General features: G+C 44.7%; 1 protein-coding gene across 1 annotated transcript in view; it reads left to right on the top strand.

Moving 5' to 3' along the window:
- Positions 1–8,890, top strand: part of RAB11A (RAB11A, member RAS oncogene family) — a 29,936-nt gene extending 21,046 nt beyond the window's left edge. The window contains exons 4-5 of the mRNA XM_073568883.1: positions 3,173–3,253; positions 8,104–8,890. Of these exons, the coding sequence (XP_073424984.1) occupies positions 3,173–3,253; positions 8,104–8,243 (221 nt within the window). The 3' untranslated portion in view covers positions 8,244–8,890. The remainder of the gene's footprint in view (positions 1–3,172; positions 3,254–8,103) is intronic.
- Positions 8,891–17,299: the final 8,409 nt, after the last annotated feature.

Consider the following 17,299-nt stretch of genomic DNA (forward strand, 5'->3'; position numbering starts at 1 on the left):
CACATTGTCTGGGTCAATGTGCTGGGGAGAATGGGAAATGTGACTTCCTACAGATAGGAAGAGAAAGTTTGGTGACGAGTGTTGGTCAAGAAGAGTCCCTTGCGTGGTATCGAGCTTATGGAAGGGAGCTGTGGAGATGTTTCAGCAGGGACTCGTGGGGTCTGCTCTAGGAAGTTTAATATTCCAAAAGTTGTGACCAAAATTTTACTCTGGATAGTGTCTAAAGGCCCCGTCACACATAAAGATGCACCAGCGATCCCGACGATACAACCTTGTCAGGATCGCTGGTGCATCGCTACATGATCGCTGGTGAGCTGCCAAACAGGCAGCTTCACCAGCGATCAGCACCAGCGAGGACGCTTGTATCCAAGGTAAATATCTGGTTACTAAGCAGCGCGCGTCACTTAGTTACCCGATGTGTACCTTAGAAACCTGCGTGCTCACGCAGGGAGCTGCCAGCACGTAGGTTTCTAAGGTACACATCGGGTAACTAAGTGATGCGCGCCGCTTAGTTACCCGATATTTACCTTAGATACCAGCGCCTGCTTAGAGCTTAGATGAAAAATGGCCCAGGACGATGCTGCGCAATCAGCGTAACCCACCGGGGGGTGGGGGGGGGCAGTCGCTGATCCACGTCACACACAGTGATCTCGCTAGCGAGATCACTGTGTGTGATGGGGCCTTAAGTCTTAAAGTGTTGTTCAACTGCTTATATGCTGATTGCTAGAGTTGGGTGGATCTATTCAAGGGTCTTTGGTTCATTGGCCAGGTCAGTAATTCTGGCTGCTGTTTGGGAGGCTCGCAAATCCCTTACCTTCCAGGATCCCCGGTGTGGCTTTTGATTAGCTGGGCTGGCTGCTGACCTGACTCATGAACCAGAGTCCCACAAATCTATTAGCCCAGCTCTACTGATTGCTTATCCACAAAATAGGACATCAATATCCGATTGGTGGGATCCAAGAACTGGCACCCCTACAAATAAGCTAATTTCAGTTGTGGAGCTGAACAGCACAGCTCCGTCAACTATATAGTGGCCACTGCCGGGTAATGCAGGTTTGCTCCTATTCAGATGACTAGGAATGATTTGCAGCATCCACTGCACAACTGACTGAGCTGTTGAGCGCAACTAACATGCAGCCTCCAGCAGCACTTAGAATAGCTGGTTGGTGAGGTTGCTGGGTGTAAGACCCCCACCGATTTGATATTGGTGACCTATCCACAAGTCATCAGTATTAAAGTATTATAACAGCGCTTGTATTTAGCTTGTAGGAGATTGTGGGCTTTCGTTATTATCCCTAAAGCTTGCGATGCGCACTAAATGGCTGTCAGCTCATCGTTGAGATAACAGCCATCTCAGTGCACTGTGCCATACACAAGAGAAGTCGTACGGCCGAGCGCTCCTGAGTTCTGTGTGAAAGCTGCCGGCTGACACGCGGTCGGAAGCTAATCTTGGGCACTGGGCTGTAGAATTGGTAAGCCAAACCTCCAACTCCTCAATTACCATGACTCCGACTCAACCAAAATGGGCTCCGGCTCCACAGTCTTGCTTGGGCAGGACAATGCAGTCGGCAGTCTGAAATGGGACATCTGCGAACAATATCTCTCCCGACCATCAGCCGACCAAATTAGGCCATTGAGCGAACCAGTCTCAGTGGTTTCAGCAGACTTAAAGCACCACTCCAGCATTTTTTTTTTTTCAGTGCTGGAGTGGCACTTTAAATGTTAGTCCTTGCCCCCGGTCATATACTCACCCTCTGGTGTCTAAACCGTTTTTCGGCACCACTCCGGTCCCACAGCACCATCTTGTGACAGTAGCTTCTGACTGCCCGGAAGTCAAAAACGATGCCACAAGCTCTCAATATAAGTCTGTGAAAGCCAGAACTAGGCTAGAACAATCTCTCGTAGACTTTTACTGGAAAGTGGCCTCTTTGACTGCGCTGCTGCTTGAAACACTGGAGCTGCCGGCAGGTCACTTTTCACTGGAGAACTGCAGGAGCGGCGCTGGAACCAGAAGACAACACCAGAAGGAGTATCAAGCAGGGGGCTTACGTTTAAAGCACCACTTCAGCAGTGCAATAAAACCCCGCTGGAGTGGTGCTTTAAGTCTAATGTGCATAGGGGCCTTTACTCTTATGTCATCTGCCTGCTGGCTTCCAACAGTTTAATACAATGGCATCCGTTGTGTCCCCTCCCTCTTTCTTTTGGGTCTTGTGTCCGGCTCATGTATGCCTCTTTTATAGCTCTCCTATTTGGTCCTCACAGGTAAATCTGTATTCTACATGATCTTACAAGATGGCGCTGTAAGATATATAATATATATATTTTTATTTGTTTTACTGGTAGTCATAACTATAGAGGAAAAATGGAAGGCCGAATAGCTGAGATTTTTTTTTTCCTTCCTCTGTGATATCATGATTTTCGTTGGTAAGTCTCCAGAAATACTTGGCAGAGTCAGATGTAACATCAGTGACCTAGGTATATAGTGAGCAGCGGTGTGGCTGGTACTGACGGCTCTCATAGATATGGCTGGCTGTGCTGACATTGCGGGTTCTCCCAGCCATGCAAGTGATCAGGCGGTCCCCATTGTGACCCTTGGCATTCAACATTATACATCGCAGTCTGTAAATGGTGGGCTACCATATTGATGTCTTTAACGGCTATCTATCAGTTTACATGGTGGAAACTGCCAGCAAGCAGTAATGTGTCGGCTGATGAGTCATATTGGCAGAAAGTGCTGACGGCAGAGGAGGGAGACTTGCAATCTCTCCCTTTACACCCTCAGAGCTTGGGATTGTGCGCCTGGTGACTATTCACAGTTCCTGTCCTGGGGGGAGCAGGAAATTGCCGGCTACCGAGCTCCCTTCTCACGCTTGTAGCCGGTTGGCTTACAAAATAATACTGTGGCTAAATGATGTAACCTTTATTAGGAACTACCCTCCCTTCCCTCATCGGCTTGATCTTAGTCGTGCCCTGAAATATAATGTTCATCTTTCCCATTCCTCAGATCTGACATATTAAATCCGAATTTGATAAATGTTTGATTAAAAAAAAAGTGCGGCACTTGTATTATTTTTACACCATGTGTTACATTAGTGAATCTCTGCGGTGTTCTTTGTGGCAGTCCTGAATCGATGCAATAGTGTCTTATGTCTTTTCACATTTCTTGTTACAGAGAAGAACGGTTTGTCCTTCATTGAGACTTCAGCCCTGGACTCTACAAATGTGGAGGCTGCTTTCCAGACTATCCTGACAGGTGAGAGAAGGCTGCAGATTGCCGACAAGTGTCATATGGTGGCAGGTCGTTCTGTTTTCTCATAAAACAGTGGCTTTATTCCCGGTAGACCCACTGATGTCTAACTGGGGGGCTTTGAACATAAGTTCCCCCGTGTTGCTGGCCAAGACATTTCACTATTCCTGTAATTGCAATGTTTGGGGGCACAGTGATTCGGTGTAGCTGAAATGCACAGTGTCTTCCTTGAGAAATATTGCAGAGTGCGGGTCTGGTGCTGTGCACTCATGACCTTCTATGGAGCCTGTGTCATATGCCTTGTAGTAAGTTTTCTGTATCTGAAATCCTAAAAGCCATCATTTCCAAAGTCATAAAATGAGAACAACGTACGCGATAGCGACGTCATATGTATCTGCTGTACGGACTCTGCCATGTTCATCTTCTCATTCTTCCATAAATCCTTTAGTAATTGGCTTAAGATGATTTATTAAAGGTATCATTATTTTCATGATGTAGGTTGGTGGCTCCGCAGACGAGGACTATGAGATACATCCATCCTCGGCGCCACTTATTAGGCAGGAGGTGGTTTGCCTTTCTATTGTCCAGCAGCTATGGCTTTCCCACATGGTCACTGGATGAGGGTCCTGCGAATAGTCCGGTCTATCAATGGCCATATATTACACAGGGACAGGAGGAGATCACACACCATTTCTCTTTGATACCACAGCTCCCCTTCTCCTTCAGACTGACTGAAGTCAGAACGGTAAAGGGGCTCAGGGATAGGAGCTACAGCAGTGACTCTGCTCATTTTAAGGCGATGGACCGTACTTTCTCTCATCTGCAGCGATGAGCGAACATTCTCGGATAAGGTGTTATCTGAGCATGCCTGGGTGCTAACCAAGTGTCTTCGATGTGCTCGAAGACGCTCATAGCTATTCGACATCCGCTACACATGCGGGGGATGCCTGTTTGTTCGACAGCCGCAACACATGCAGTGATTGCCTAACAGTCATTAGACATGCAGCTGTGGGGACTCATCATATTTTTTTGATCACGCCAAAGACACAGCACATGAGCATGCTTGGATAACTCCTTATCTGCGCACTCATCACTACTCATCTGACAAAATCGGTCCTATTATGCTAATCCAATTGGCATCACACAGTGTGATCCGATTTTCTCTGATGTGGTCAGTTTGTGAATCTGTGCACAGATGTCATCCGAATCTAGTCCGTTTTTTTCTAAATTTTTATTTTTTTTTTAGGCACCCATTAACTTGCATGGCCAAGTGCAATCTGAGATTCTGATATCCCAGTCCGATATATCCGGGATGAAAGTGAGAGCTGCATGTGTCTACAACTCACACTGTCGACACTCTGCTTTAAAACAAGCCCTAGATTGCTGCTGTAGCTGTGATGCAGCCTGATCAAATGCGCCTCTCCACCCCTCTGACTCCGGTGAGAAGGTGGGCTGCCGAGGAGCTAACAGATCGCAGGAACAGGAAAGAGACGTATGATCGCCTCCTGTCCACATATAAAATTAGCTTTTCTGTGTATCAGAACAGCAAAGTAAAAAAGAATAAAAAAAATATAAATAGTGTTTTTACTTTTTATGTCCTTGTCTTAAACAAGCCAATCTAAATGTAAAAAAAAGACAGAATTGTTTCAACCTTGTGAAAATTGAATAAAAGAGCAAAATAAAAAAATCCCTAGCCCAAAAAGTTATACAAGTTAAAATTACAGTTCACTCCCCCCAAACAATACATTTTAAAATATTGTTGGTCTTAGAATATTACGACATAAATTATACATTTTTTTTTTTTTAATCTGATTTTGTGACGAATTGATTAAGATATAAATGGGTATTGTTTATTTTTATAATTGTGTCTGCAAACTATAAGGTGAGCACACTAGTTATGCCAGTGTTTATTGGAAATACAATGCCAGAATTGATTTTTTTTTTTTTGTCCTCGTCTCAAAAGATGGAATATAAACTGCTATTGAAATGTCAACAGCTGCCCCATAATAGTAACAATACAGATTACAACATGGCCTTCAAAAAAAAAGCTCTTATTCGGCCCTCCGTCATCAGAAATATAAAAAGGTTGCTCCAAAATATATGGCAACATGAAAATTTTGTTTTCTACAAAGTTATTTTTGTTGAGCAAACATAGTAAGACAGAAATAAACCTAAAGAAATGTTAATCGTACAGACCCACACAAAAATTAATATGTAATTTATACCTCGAAATTGTCAATACACCTATAAATAAATGGCTTACAGGGGTTATCCAGTACTCAGCCAACACCTCAATTTCAATTTCTCCTTTTATAAATTAACTATCTTCTTCTCCGGCAGTGTTGGCGCTGACTATCCCGGGGCTGCTCCGGCGATGATGGCGCTGATTGTCCTGGGGCTCCTCCGGCGCTGTTGGCGCTGACTGTCCCGGGGCTGCTCCGGCGGAGTTTGCGCTAACTGTCCCGGGGCTGCTCCGGCGGTGTTTGCTCTGACTGTCCCGGGGCTGCTCCGGCGGTGTTTGCGCTGACTGTCCCGGGGCTGCTCCGGCGGTGTTTGCGCTGACTGTCCCGGGGCTGCTCCGGCGGTGTTTGCGCTGACTGTCCCGGGGCTGCTCCGGCGGTGTTTGCGCTGACTGTCCCGGGGCTGCTCCGGCGGTGTTTGCGCTGACTGTCCCGGGGCTGCTCCGGCGGTGTTTGCGCTGACTGTCCCGGGGCTGCTCCGGCGGTGTTTGCGCTGACTGTCCCGGGGCTGCTCCGGCGGTGTTTGCGCTGACTGTCCCGGGGCTGCTCCGGCGGTGTTTGCGCTGACTGTCCCGGGGCTGCTCCGGCGGTGTTTGCGCTGACTGTCCCGGGGCTGCTCCGGCGGTGTTTGCGCTGACTGTCCCGGGGCTGCTCCGGCGGTGTTTGCGCTGACTGTCCCGGGGCTGCTCCGGCGGTGTTTGCGCTGACTGTCCCGGGGCTGCTCCGGCGGTGTTTGCGCTGACTGTCCCGGGGCTGCTCCGGCGGTGTTTGCGCTGACTGTCCCGGGGCTGCTCCGGCGGTGTTTGCGCTGACTGTCCCGGGGCTGCTCCGGCGGTGTTTGCGCTGACTGTCCCGGGGCTGCTCCGGCGGTGTTTGCGCTGACTGTCCCGGGGCTGCTCCGGCGGTGTTTGCGCTGACTGTCCCGGGGCTGCTCCGGCGGTGTTTGCGCTGACTGTCCCGGGGCTGCTCCGGCGGTGTTTGCGCTGACTGTCCCGGGGCTGCTCCGGCGGTGTTTGCGCTGACTGTCCCGGGGCTGCTCCGGCGGTGTTTGCGCTGACTGTCCCGGGGCTGCTCCGGCGGTGTTTGCGCTGACTGTCCCGGGGCTGCTCCGGCGGTGTTTGCGCTGACTGTCCCGGGGCTGCTCCGGCGGTGTTTGCGCTGACTGTCCCGGGGCTGCTCCGGCGGTGTTTGCGCTGACTGTCCCGGGGCTGCTCCGGCGGTGTTTGCGCTGACTGTCCCGGGGCTGCTCCGGCGGTGTTTGCGCTGACTGTCCCGGGGCTGCTCCGGCGGTGTTTGCGCTGACTGTCCCGGGGCTGCTCCGGCGGTGTTTGCGCTGACTGTCCCGGGGCTGCTCCGGCGGTGTTTGCGCTGACTGTCCCGGGGCTGCTCCGGCGGTGTTTGCGCTGACTGTCCCGGGGCTGCTCTGGCGGTGTTGGCGCTGACTGTTCTAATACATCTGGTTCCTCAAATGCTTCAGATATTGTGGCAGGAAATAATTGCAGCAAAGTGAAGCTCCAAATGGATCTGCCCCAACAAAGTGTATGACTACATATTGCGTAAAAAAGTGAGGCTTGTTTCCCTCCTATTATTCCTTTTGTAAATAAAAAAAATTGTGTTAAAACTACATTTTAATGGGTAAAATATTTTTTTTTAATTTGCTCATACCTGTTGTATGACTTACATGCTTTATGTGCGCTAAACACTGTTTTGACTGTTGTGTATTACTAAGTACTATAAGGGGTGCACTTTCTAAGACGGTTACTTTAAAGTACTTGAAAAAACTGCTGTTAAACTCCTAAGCCGTCTCATGTCACAAACAATCATGACAAAATAAAGGGCATATGAAAAATGTCCGTTATTTTACCTATTTTATGTGCAATAATCTGTTTCAAGGGCAGAAAACACATCAATTTAAATGTGTTAACATAAAGTGCAATGAGTCAGGAAACCGTGAGAAAAGCTGGGATACTTTTATGTAAAGTGACACATGCCATATTCCAGCATTGATGTAAAATTCCATGAAGGAGCATTAAAGGGGTGGTACGAAGGCAAAGCATTTTTCTCCTTTATTCCCATCTATTTAGTCCTATAATTCTGAGCTATTAGCGAAGATACTTGCTTTAACAATTGCCCACTCTTCCCTAACTAACCTTACTGCTGTTGTATTTTATTTTTCTTTCTTCCTTCCTGTCTGATGACGATTAGTTTGAGTATCACTAGTGCATGCTGGGATTCTCTAAACGAAGCATCATCGGGGGGCACAGGCTGCAGTCACTGCCCCCACCCTGAAACAAAGCGTCATCAGCGACGCTCATTTCAGGGGCTGGTCCCTGCTGAGTCTGAGTGTCTCCTCCGGTGCCCTGTGTGATGACTAATAAGGGACAACCATGTAGATATTGAGTCTTTGTATAAACTTGATTTATTTTGTCAATAAAAGTGTAAAAACTTATAAAATTCTGATAATTGTACTTGAGTAAAATGTCAGTCTCAAATCTTTTGACCACAACCGTAGTAGCCCCATGAGTCGGATGTAACGTCCCCTGTTGTCCTGTCCTTCTCTGACATGTGACACTGTGACTGTACTTAATCCATTCATATTTGTGCTTTGTTTTTCAGAGATTTACCGCATTGTGTCCCAGAAGCAGATGTCTGACAGACGTGAGAATGACATGTCCCCCAGTAACAACGTAGTTCCCATACATGTCCCACCCACCACTGAAAATAAACCAAAGATGCAATGCTGTCAGAACATATAATGGCTGCTGCCTGCGACGTGCCAGGCTATGAATCCCTGTGTCCAGCTCTGGAGGGGCCAGGCTTTGTACCTGACCAGCCCTAGAGGTGCCAGGCTCTGTATATTCCCCCTGTCCTGCACTGGACTCTTTGGAATTTTTTTTTTTTTTTTTTTTCTCCCCCTTTTTTTTTTTTTTTCTTCTATTTTTGTTAATATATTTTTTGAGTGTATGTGTGTAAGAACTTTAATTTTACTATTCCATCTGGATTTTTACATGTCTTAAATTCTTTTTGATTTTTCCATCTTCCTATATTAAAGAAACGATCTAATTCTTTCTCTTTCTCCCTCCCTTTGCTCTGCTGCCTTCCTCCTCTCTAAAGATAAGATGATTCCAGGTCTGTCCTAACCCCCATCCTCCTCTTCTTCCTCTCCACTCAGAGATGTCTGTATAATATAAGAAATAAAAGCATGTTGTCTGCTGGAGGCATATTCTCCTCATACCTTGTGACTCAACAGATCTTTTTTCTGTTCATGGGTTGTTTTTCTCACTAATCTAGTAATAGGTAATGTCACTTGTATGTCACTCATTGCTAGAACTGCTGTTTTGATCTATAGAAACTACATGGAAAAAAACAGGTGTGATGTGTAATAAAGTGTTTATACTGTTAAGCCTTAAGTCACGTTTTTCTCTTCACGCTCTGCCTTCCCGCAGCTTTCTGCGGACATTTGGGGTAAGACCTCCTTCTGTAGTCATCTTAGCGGTGAGAGGGTGCAGGACTTTGGGTGCTACTTACTATAATGCATCCGAATAGGAAAAAAGTCATCTTTTGTTTTTAAAGGGTTTGTACGATTTTTAGAAGGTGACTTATGAGTAGCAAATTATGCAAAGTGAAAAATAATCATACCATTTTTATCAGTTCAAATCCCCCACTGCTCCGTGATCCCTTCAGGTTCTGTAGTAATGGCGTTGGATACATCACTCATGTGAACTAGGGTGGTGGAGTTACTATAAAACGGACCGACTCCTAAAATATATAATGACTTGGGTACAGTAATACAATGCAGGATGTGCTGTAAATGTTTTCATAATGACTTGGGAAAGTTATAAATGCCTGTTCTGTAACTGATCTAAGGATCTGGGTAGGAAGGGGAGATGAATCTGTGCTGCACTTTATGTACATGCTCAGTAGTGACCGGTGCTCTGGGGTCATAGATGAGATGAATCTGTGCTGCACCTTATGTCCATGCTCAGTAGTGACCAGTGCTGTGGGGTCATAGATAAGATGAATCTGTGCTGCACTTTATGGACATGCTCAGTAGTGACCAGTGCTGTGGGGTTGGAGATGAGATGAATCTGTGCTGTACTTTATGTACATGCTCAGTAGTGACCAGTGCTGTGGGGTCATAGATGAGATGAATCTGTGCTGCACTTTATGGACATGCTCAGTAGTGACCAGTGCTGTGGGGTCGGAGATGAGATGAATCTTTGCTGTACTTTATGTACATGCTCAGTAGTGACCAGTGCTATGGGGTCATAGATAAGATGAATCTGTGCTGCACTTTATGGACATGATCAGTAGTGACCAGTGCTGTGGGGTCATAGATGAGATGAATCTGTGCTGCACTTTATGTACATGCTCAGTAGTGACCAGTGCTGTGGGGTTGGAGATGAGATGAATCTGTGCTGCACTTTATGTACATGCTCAGTAGTGACCAGTGCTGTGGAGTCGGAGATGAGATGAATCTGTGCTGCACTTTATGTACATGCTCAGTAGTGACCAGTGCTGTGGGGTCATAGATGAGATGAATCTGTGCTGCACTTTATGTACATGCTCAGTAGTGACCAGTGCTGTGGGGTCATAGATAAGATGAATCTGTGCTGCACTTTATGTACATACTCAGTAGTGAACAGTGCTGTGGGGTTGGAGATGAGATGAATCTGTGCTGCACTTTATGTACATGCTCAGTAGTGACCAGTGCGCTGTGGTCAGAGATGAGATGAATCTGTGCTGCACTTCATTTACATGCTCAGTAGGAGGCAGTGCTGTGGGGTTGTAAATGAGATGAATCTGTGCTGCACTTTATGTACAGGCTCAGTAGTGACGAGGGCAGGCGAGTCCGGAAAATTGAGGATTCTGAGGTTTGGCTTACCGACTCCACAGTCCTGGTGTGAACACTGCCACTAATTACTGACCTCGCTAATTGCTGTGCATGCATCACCGCTGAGGAAGAGATTTGCTGCAGTGTCCACGTGGATGAAAAACTTAAAAAGGTTTCATCAGAAAATTCTCTCTTGTTTTGGGGGTGGCCTGTGGGCAGGTCTCTCCTAGGTCTTTCCTTGGTTTCTCTGTCTTAGAGCATGAAGATAAGACTCTGCCTATAGTCTGGCCCCGGAGCACTGGCTTATCATTAATTGATAACTTCTAACACTGATTACACAAGAACCACAAGACGGATTTCTTCACAGCAGGTACAGTGCCTACAAGTCGTATTCAACCCCCTGCAGATTTAGCAGGTTTACACATTCGGAATTAACTTGGCATTGTGACATTTGGACTGTAGATCAGCCTGGATGTGTGAAATGCACTGCAGCAAAAAAGAATGTTATTTCTTTGTTTAATTTTTTTTTAAATTGTGAAAAGTTTATTCAGAGGGTCATTTATTATTCAACCCCTCAAACCACCAGAATTCTGTTTGGTTCCCCTAAAGTATTAGGAAGTATTTCAGGCACAAAGAACAATGAGCTTCACATGTTTGGATTAATTATCTCTTTTTCCAGCCTTTTCTGACTATTTAAGACCCTCCCCAAACTTGTGAACAGCACTCATACATGGTCAACATGGGAAAGACAAAGGAGCATTCCAAGGCCATCAGAGACAAGATCGTGGAGGGTCACAAGGCTGGCAAGGGGTACAAAACCCTTTCCAAGAAGTTGGGCCTACCTGTCTCCACTGTTGGGAGCATCATCCAGAAGTGGAAGGCTTATGGAACTACTGTTAGCCTTCCACGGCCTGGACAGCCTTTGAAAGTTTCCTCCAGTGCCGAGGCCAGGCTTGTCCGAAGAGTCAAGGCTAACCCAAGGACAGCAAGGAAGGAGCTCCGGGAAGATCTCATGGCAGTGGGGACATTGGTTTCAGTCAATACCATAAGTAACGTACTCCACCGCAATGGTCTCCGTTCCAGACGAGCACGTAAGGTACCTTTACTTTCAAAGCATCATGTCAAGGCTCGTCTACAGTTTGCTCATGATCACTTGGAGGACGCTGAGACAGACTGGTTCAAGGTTCTCTGGTCTGATGAGACCAAGATCGAGATCTTTGGTGCCAACCACACACGTGACGTTTGGAGACTGGATGGCACTGCATACGACCCCAAGAATACCATCCCTACAGTCAAGCATGGTGGTGGCAGCATCATGCTGTGGGGCTGTTTCTCAGCCAAGGGGTCTGGCCATCTGGTCCGCATCCATGGGAAGATGGATGGCACGGCCTACCTGGAGATTTTGGCCAAGAACCTCCGCTCCTCCATCAAGAATCTTAAGATGGGTCGTCATTTCATCTTCCAACAAGACAACGACCCAAAGCACACAGCCAAGAAAACCAAGGCCTGGTTCGAGAGGGAAAAAATCAAGGTGTTGCAGTGGCCTAGTCAGTCTCCTGACCTTAACCCAATTGAAAACTTGTGGAAGGAGCTCAAGATTAAAGTCCACATGAGACACCCAAAGAACCTAGATAACTTGGAGAAGATCTGCATGGAGAAGTGGGCCAAGATATCTCCAGAGACCTGTGCCGGCCTAATCAGGTCTTATAAAAGATGATTATTAGCTGTAATTGCAAACAAGGGTTATTCCACAAAATAGTAAACCTAGGGGTTGAATAATAATTGACCCACACTTTTATGTTTAAAATGCATTAAAATTTAACTGAGCCACATAATTTTTTGTTTTTTAAGATTTATGCATCTGTTAATAAATCCTGCTCTTGTTTGAAGTTTGAAGGCTCTAACTTATTTGCATGTTATCAAACCTGCTAAATCTTCAGGGTGTTGAATACTACTTGTAGGCACTGTATAATTTTAATCAGTTTAGCAGCGCCATCTGGTGTATGTGCAGAAAATCCACTGTGTTTATCAGTTCAATCAAAGTGCATGTGGTTTCATGAAAACTCAAACCCAGTGAATGTTTAAAGACTGATGAACTGTGCTTTTTTGGTGCATCCTGTTCATCCCTTCCATTGACTTCTATCCAGAATCTGAAAAGCACATATAAGAAATACAGTGGGTACAGAAAGTATTCAGACCCCTTTAAATTTTTCACTCTTTCATTGCAGCCATTTGGTAAATTCAAAAAAGTTCATTTTTTTTCTCAATGTAAAATATGCACCCCATCTTGACTGGAAAAAAAAATGTAGAAATTTTTGCAAATGAAAAAATGAACTATCACGTGGTCATAAGTATTCAGACCCTTTTCTCAGTATTGAGTAGAGCACCCTTTTGAGCTAGTACAGCCATGAGTCATCTTGGGAATTATGCAACAAGTTTTTCACACCTGGATTTTGGGGATCCTCTGCCATTTTTCCTTGTAGATCCTCTCCAGTTCCCTCAGGTTGGATGATGAATGTTGGTGGACAGCCATTTTCAGGTCTCTCCAGAGATGCTCAATTTGGTTTAGGTCAGGGCTGTAGCTGGGCCAGTCAAAAATTGTCAGAGTTGTTCTGAAGCCACTCCTTTGTTATTTTAGCTGTGTGCTTGGGGTCATTGTCTTGTTGGAAGGTGAACCTTTGGCAAGTCTGAGGTCCAGAGCACTCTGGAAGAGGTTTTCATCCAGGATATCTCTGTACTTGGCCGCTTTCATGTTTCCTTCGATTACAACCAGTCCTGTCCCTGCCGCTGAAAAACACCCTCATAGCATGATGCTGCCACCACCATGTTTCACTGTTGGGATTGTATTGGGCAGGTGATGAGCAGTGCCTGGTTTTCTGCACACATACCGCTTAGAATTATCACCAAAAAGTTCTATCTTTGTCTCATCAGACAAAGAATCTTATTTGTCATAGTCTGGGAGTCCTTCTTGTGTTTTTTTTTTTTTAGCAAACTCTATGCGGGCTTTCATATGTCTGGCACTGAGGAGAGGCTTCTGTCGGGCCACTTTGCCATAAAGCCCTGACTGGTGGAGGGCTGCAGTGATAGTTGACTTTGTGGAACTTTCTTCCATCTCCCTACTGCATCTGTGTAGCTCAGCAACAGTGATCTTGGGGTTCATCTTTACCTCTCTCACCAAAGCTCTTCTCCCACGATTGCTCAGTTTGGCTGGATGGCCAGGTCTAGGAAGACTTCTGGTGGTACCAAACTTCTTCCATTTAAGGATTATGGAGGCCACTGTGCTCTTAGGAACCTTGAGTACTGCAGAAATTCTTTTGTAACCTTGGCCAGATCTGTGCCTTGCCACAATTCTGTCTCTGAGCTCCTTGGCCAGTTCCTTTGACCTCATGATTCTCATTTGGTCTGACATGCACTGTGAGCTGTGAGGTCTTATATAGACAGGTGTGTGCCTTTACAAATCAAGTCCTATCCGTTTAATTAGGTACAGCTGGACTCCAATGAAGGAGTAGAACCATCTCAAGGAGGATCACAAGAAAATGGACAGCAAGTGACTTAAATGAGTGTCTGAGCAAAGGGTCTGAATACTTATCAACTTGTGACTTCAGTTTTTTTTTAATTTGCAAAGATGTCTACATTTGTTTTGTTTTTTTCAGTCAAGATGGGGTACAGAGTGTACATTAAGGAGAAGAAAACAAACTTTTTTGAATTTACCAAATGGCTGCAACGAAACAGAGTGAAAAATTTAAAGGGGTCTGAATACTTTCTGTACCCACTGTATATTTGCATTAATTACAGGATCACAGCATTTTTGCATTTACAAAATGCTGCTTAAATCTGCAATAAGATTGAAAAATTGGGATAAATTTTTATTGTGTATTTTGGTGCAGACAACTGTGGAGGAAAGTAAAGAAAAACAAACAATACCTTTTTTGCACATGGAAACATAGCATATGATGTACCGGTGATGGGATCAGAAAATATTTTTGGTGTTTTTCTTGTGATGGAATTTTCTATATAATTTTTTGGCTTGTGGTATTCATTGACTTTTTTATGCCAAGTTCTTCAATATGGCACACAGTTTTTATTTTATTTATTTTACTCATATAGCGCCATTAATTCCACAGCGTTTTACAAATAACATTATTCGTGAATTTTTCAAAAAAAGTAAAGATTTTCTTTATTCTTTGAAATTTATTGCGATTTCCAAAAATGGAAGCACATAACTTTGACAGAGGAAAAAACAGTTCAACATCAGTTTTAATCCAAAATGCATTACATCTTATCGGTTGATTGTGGGGATATATACTTAATTATGGAAATGCACTTTTTTTTTGTCTCGTCATATAGGGTTTTTTTATTGTTTTTGAATCTTTTATAGCAAAAATTAAAAACATTTCTACTAAATTATTTTGGACGTGCATAAAACCACTCCATGGTGGGGACGGGAGTGCATTTAGGTAAACATTTTGTGACTTTTCTAAAAGTTGTTGATGATACGGCTGAAAACGCCAAACCCACCCACACAACAAACAAAAAAAGATTAAAACAGGCAAACTCATAACGTAGACTTTAAAGAGATTCCAATTAAAAGATGAATTTGGTTCAAATCAAAAAGACGCACAAACCTAGACAAAAAGGGGCAAGTGCAATAATAAATCAGGCCAGTCCATTGCGCTCTGAAGTAGAGTGCTTTCCCTGTCCACCACTGAAGTGAGTGGCTGCTGTCTATACGTCATTCCCTGCCCTGTGAAGCAATCTCATCAATACACTGGACCCTTATAGCTACAAGCCATACAGACCTGTAACTAGAATATCTACCCCTAACTACAGCATCATATTCAGCTGACAGATCTGCTTTAAAGACCTGTAGTATCGTCTCTTACAAGAAAACACACATGCATCTCTTTATCATTCCTCCAAAAAATGTATAAATCAAATTACAACTGGGTGTTGTCAAAGGGGTGTCTACATACTGTCATCACTGATTGGGCAGGGACACCTAGTAACACCCAGTTGTGCTCTACAAAGCAGAGATCTTGGAAAGCCTGGTTCAGCATTGTAATGAAAAATTCAATTATTTACTAAAAGACATTTCAGGAGTCACCACAGGTTCCCTGACTTGGCTGCTTTATTCCTGTCCTGCAAAATGTTGGAAAGATGTCTGGGTTGCAAGTGCTTTCCTGCAATTCTTATTGGTAATAGCAGTACCAAGTCAATATCGACCCCTTAGGGTGTGTGCACACACTGCAGATTCTGCTGTGGATTAGGCCCTGCGGATCCGCTGCAGTTCCGCTGATATTGTACAGTACAATGTTAGCCAATGGGATTTCAAATCCGCAGTGCACATGCAGCGGATTTTTCCACCCGGATTTGCTGCGGTTTTAAATCTGCAGCATGTCAATTCCTGCGGATTCCGCAGTGGTTTGACACCTGTTCCATTGTCCAGGTGTCAATCCGCAGAGGAAAACCGCAGGTCACTTTACCTGCGGTTTTACCTGCAAATCCGCGTGGAAAAATCCACAGGTGCATCTGCAGTGTGTGCACTCACCCTTAACGAGCCTTATCGCGTAACTTAGGATAAAAACCAAAATCTCAATTTGCAGACACTGTTTCTGGGTACTGCTTCTCATTAGTGCAAAGTGTGAGATCTGGTTTGGCTGTGTGAGTGGTGTCATACCGGGATCCATGGGGTAGCGTTTCTCCTTGCGGAGACTAATATGTCGAACCTGACTTGTCAAGTTGATGAGATTTTTAAGCCTTGCAATGCTCCTCTGGGAAATATGCAAATTGACAGTTCAGAGAGGAAGAGGACTAGAACCCTAGGGCCACCTATTGGAAGTAGCAATCCTAGAAGTCAATATTGACTCTCTATTGACCTTTTTCATGACTTCACGCAAACTGAGATTTTGGTTTTGGCTTTTATCCTAAGTTATGTGACAAGGCTTGTTAGAGTTGATATTGACTTTTAAGGTTGCTACTTCCAATAGGCGGCACTAGGGTTCTAGTCCTCTTCCCCTCTGAACAGACAATTTGCGTATTTCCCAGAGGAGCATTGCAAGGCTTACGTCTCCTCACCTTGACATGTCACTCTCCGCAAGGAGAAACATTACCCCTTGGATCACAGGGATGACACTGCTGAGATTCTGTTGCGTATGCTTGGAGTGGGTCTAGCACCGATCCTGGCACTTTAACCCTTTATATTCTGCTGTCAATATTGACAGCTTCATGTGAGAAGTTTGACTGGGAAATCAATCCATCATAGAGCGCTGGTAATTGTTATGGCAATGAGCAAGAATAATGATGACTTCTGTCTTGAGTTTTCAATGCGATCAACGGATCTCAATTTCAAGTCCTCTGTGGGACTAGAAAGTGTTGTAAAAGAAAAAAAGTTTAAGTGTAATATATACACAGTGGCTCATGAATGTATTCACACCCCCTTGACTTTTTACCTATTTTGTTACATTACAATCTGTGTTTAAATATTTGTGTCATCTGCTTTGTGTGTGATGCATCAGCACTAAATAGTCTAAGTTGGTGAAGGGAGAAAAATATAGGCATAAATTACATTTATGGGATCATATAACGAAAAAATGTCATGTGCATATGAATTCACCCCTTTTGCTGTGAAGTCCCTAAAAATTTATGGTGCAGGCAATTACCTTCATAAGTTACATTCTTAGTGAAAGGAAGTCCACCCGTGTGGACATGATCTATCAGCATACAGACACCTTTTCTGAAAAGCCACAGTCTGCAGCACCATTAACCAAAGACCACGGAGATTTCCAAACATGTCAGAGGCAAAGTTGTGAAAACTACAAGTCAGGGTTGGATTATAAAAAAAAAAAAAAAAATAAATATCCCAGTCTCTGATAATACCCGGAGCACCATCAAATCCATTATCAAATGGAAAGAACATGGTACCACAACAAACCTGAGGGTCGCCCATCAAAACTCTCAGTCTGAGCAAGGAGGGCATCA

The sequence above is a fragment of the Dendrobates tinctorius genome, unplaced genomic scaffold (assembly GCF_039654945.1).
Source record: "Dendrobates tinctorius isolate UK_male_01 unplaced genomic scaffold, ASM3965494v1 ptg000022l, whole genome shotgun sequence".
In the NCBI taxonomy this organism is placed as follows: domain Eukaryota; kingdom Metazoa; phylum Chordata; class Amphibia; order Anura; family Dendrobatidae; genus Dendrobates; species Dendrobates tinctorius.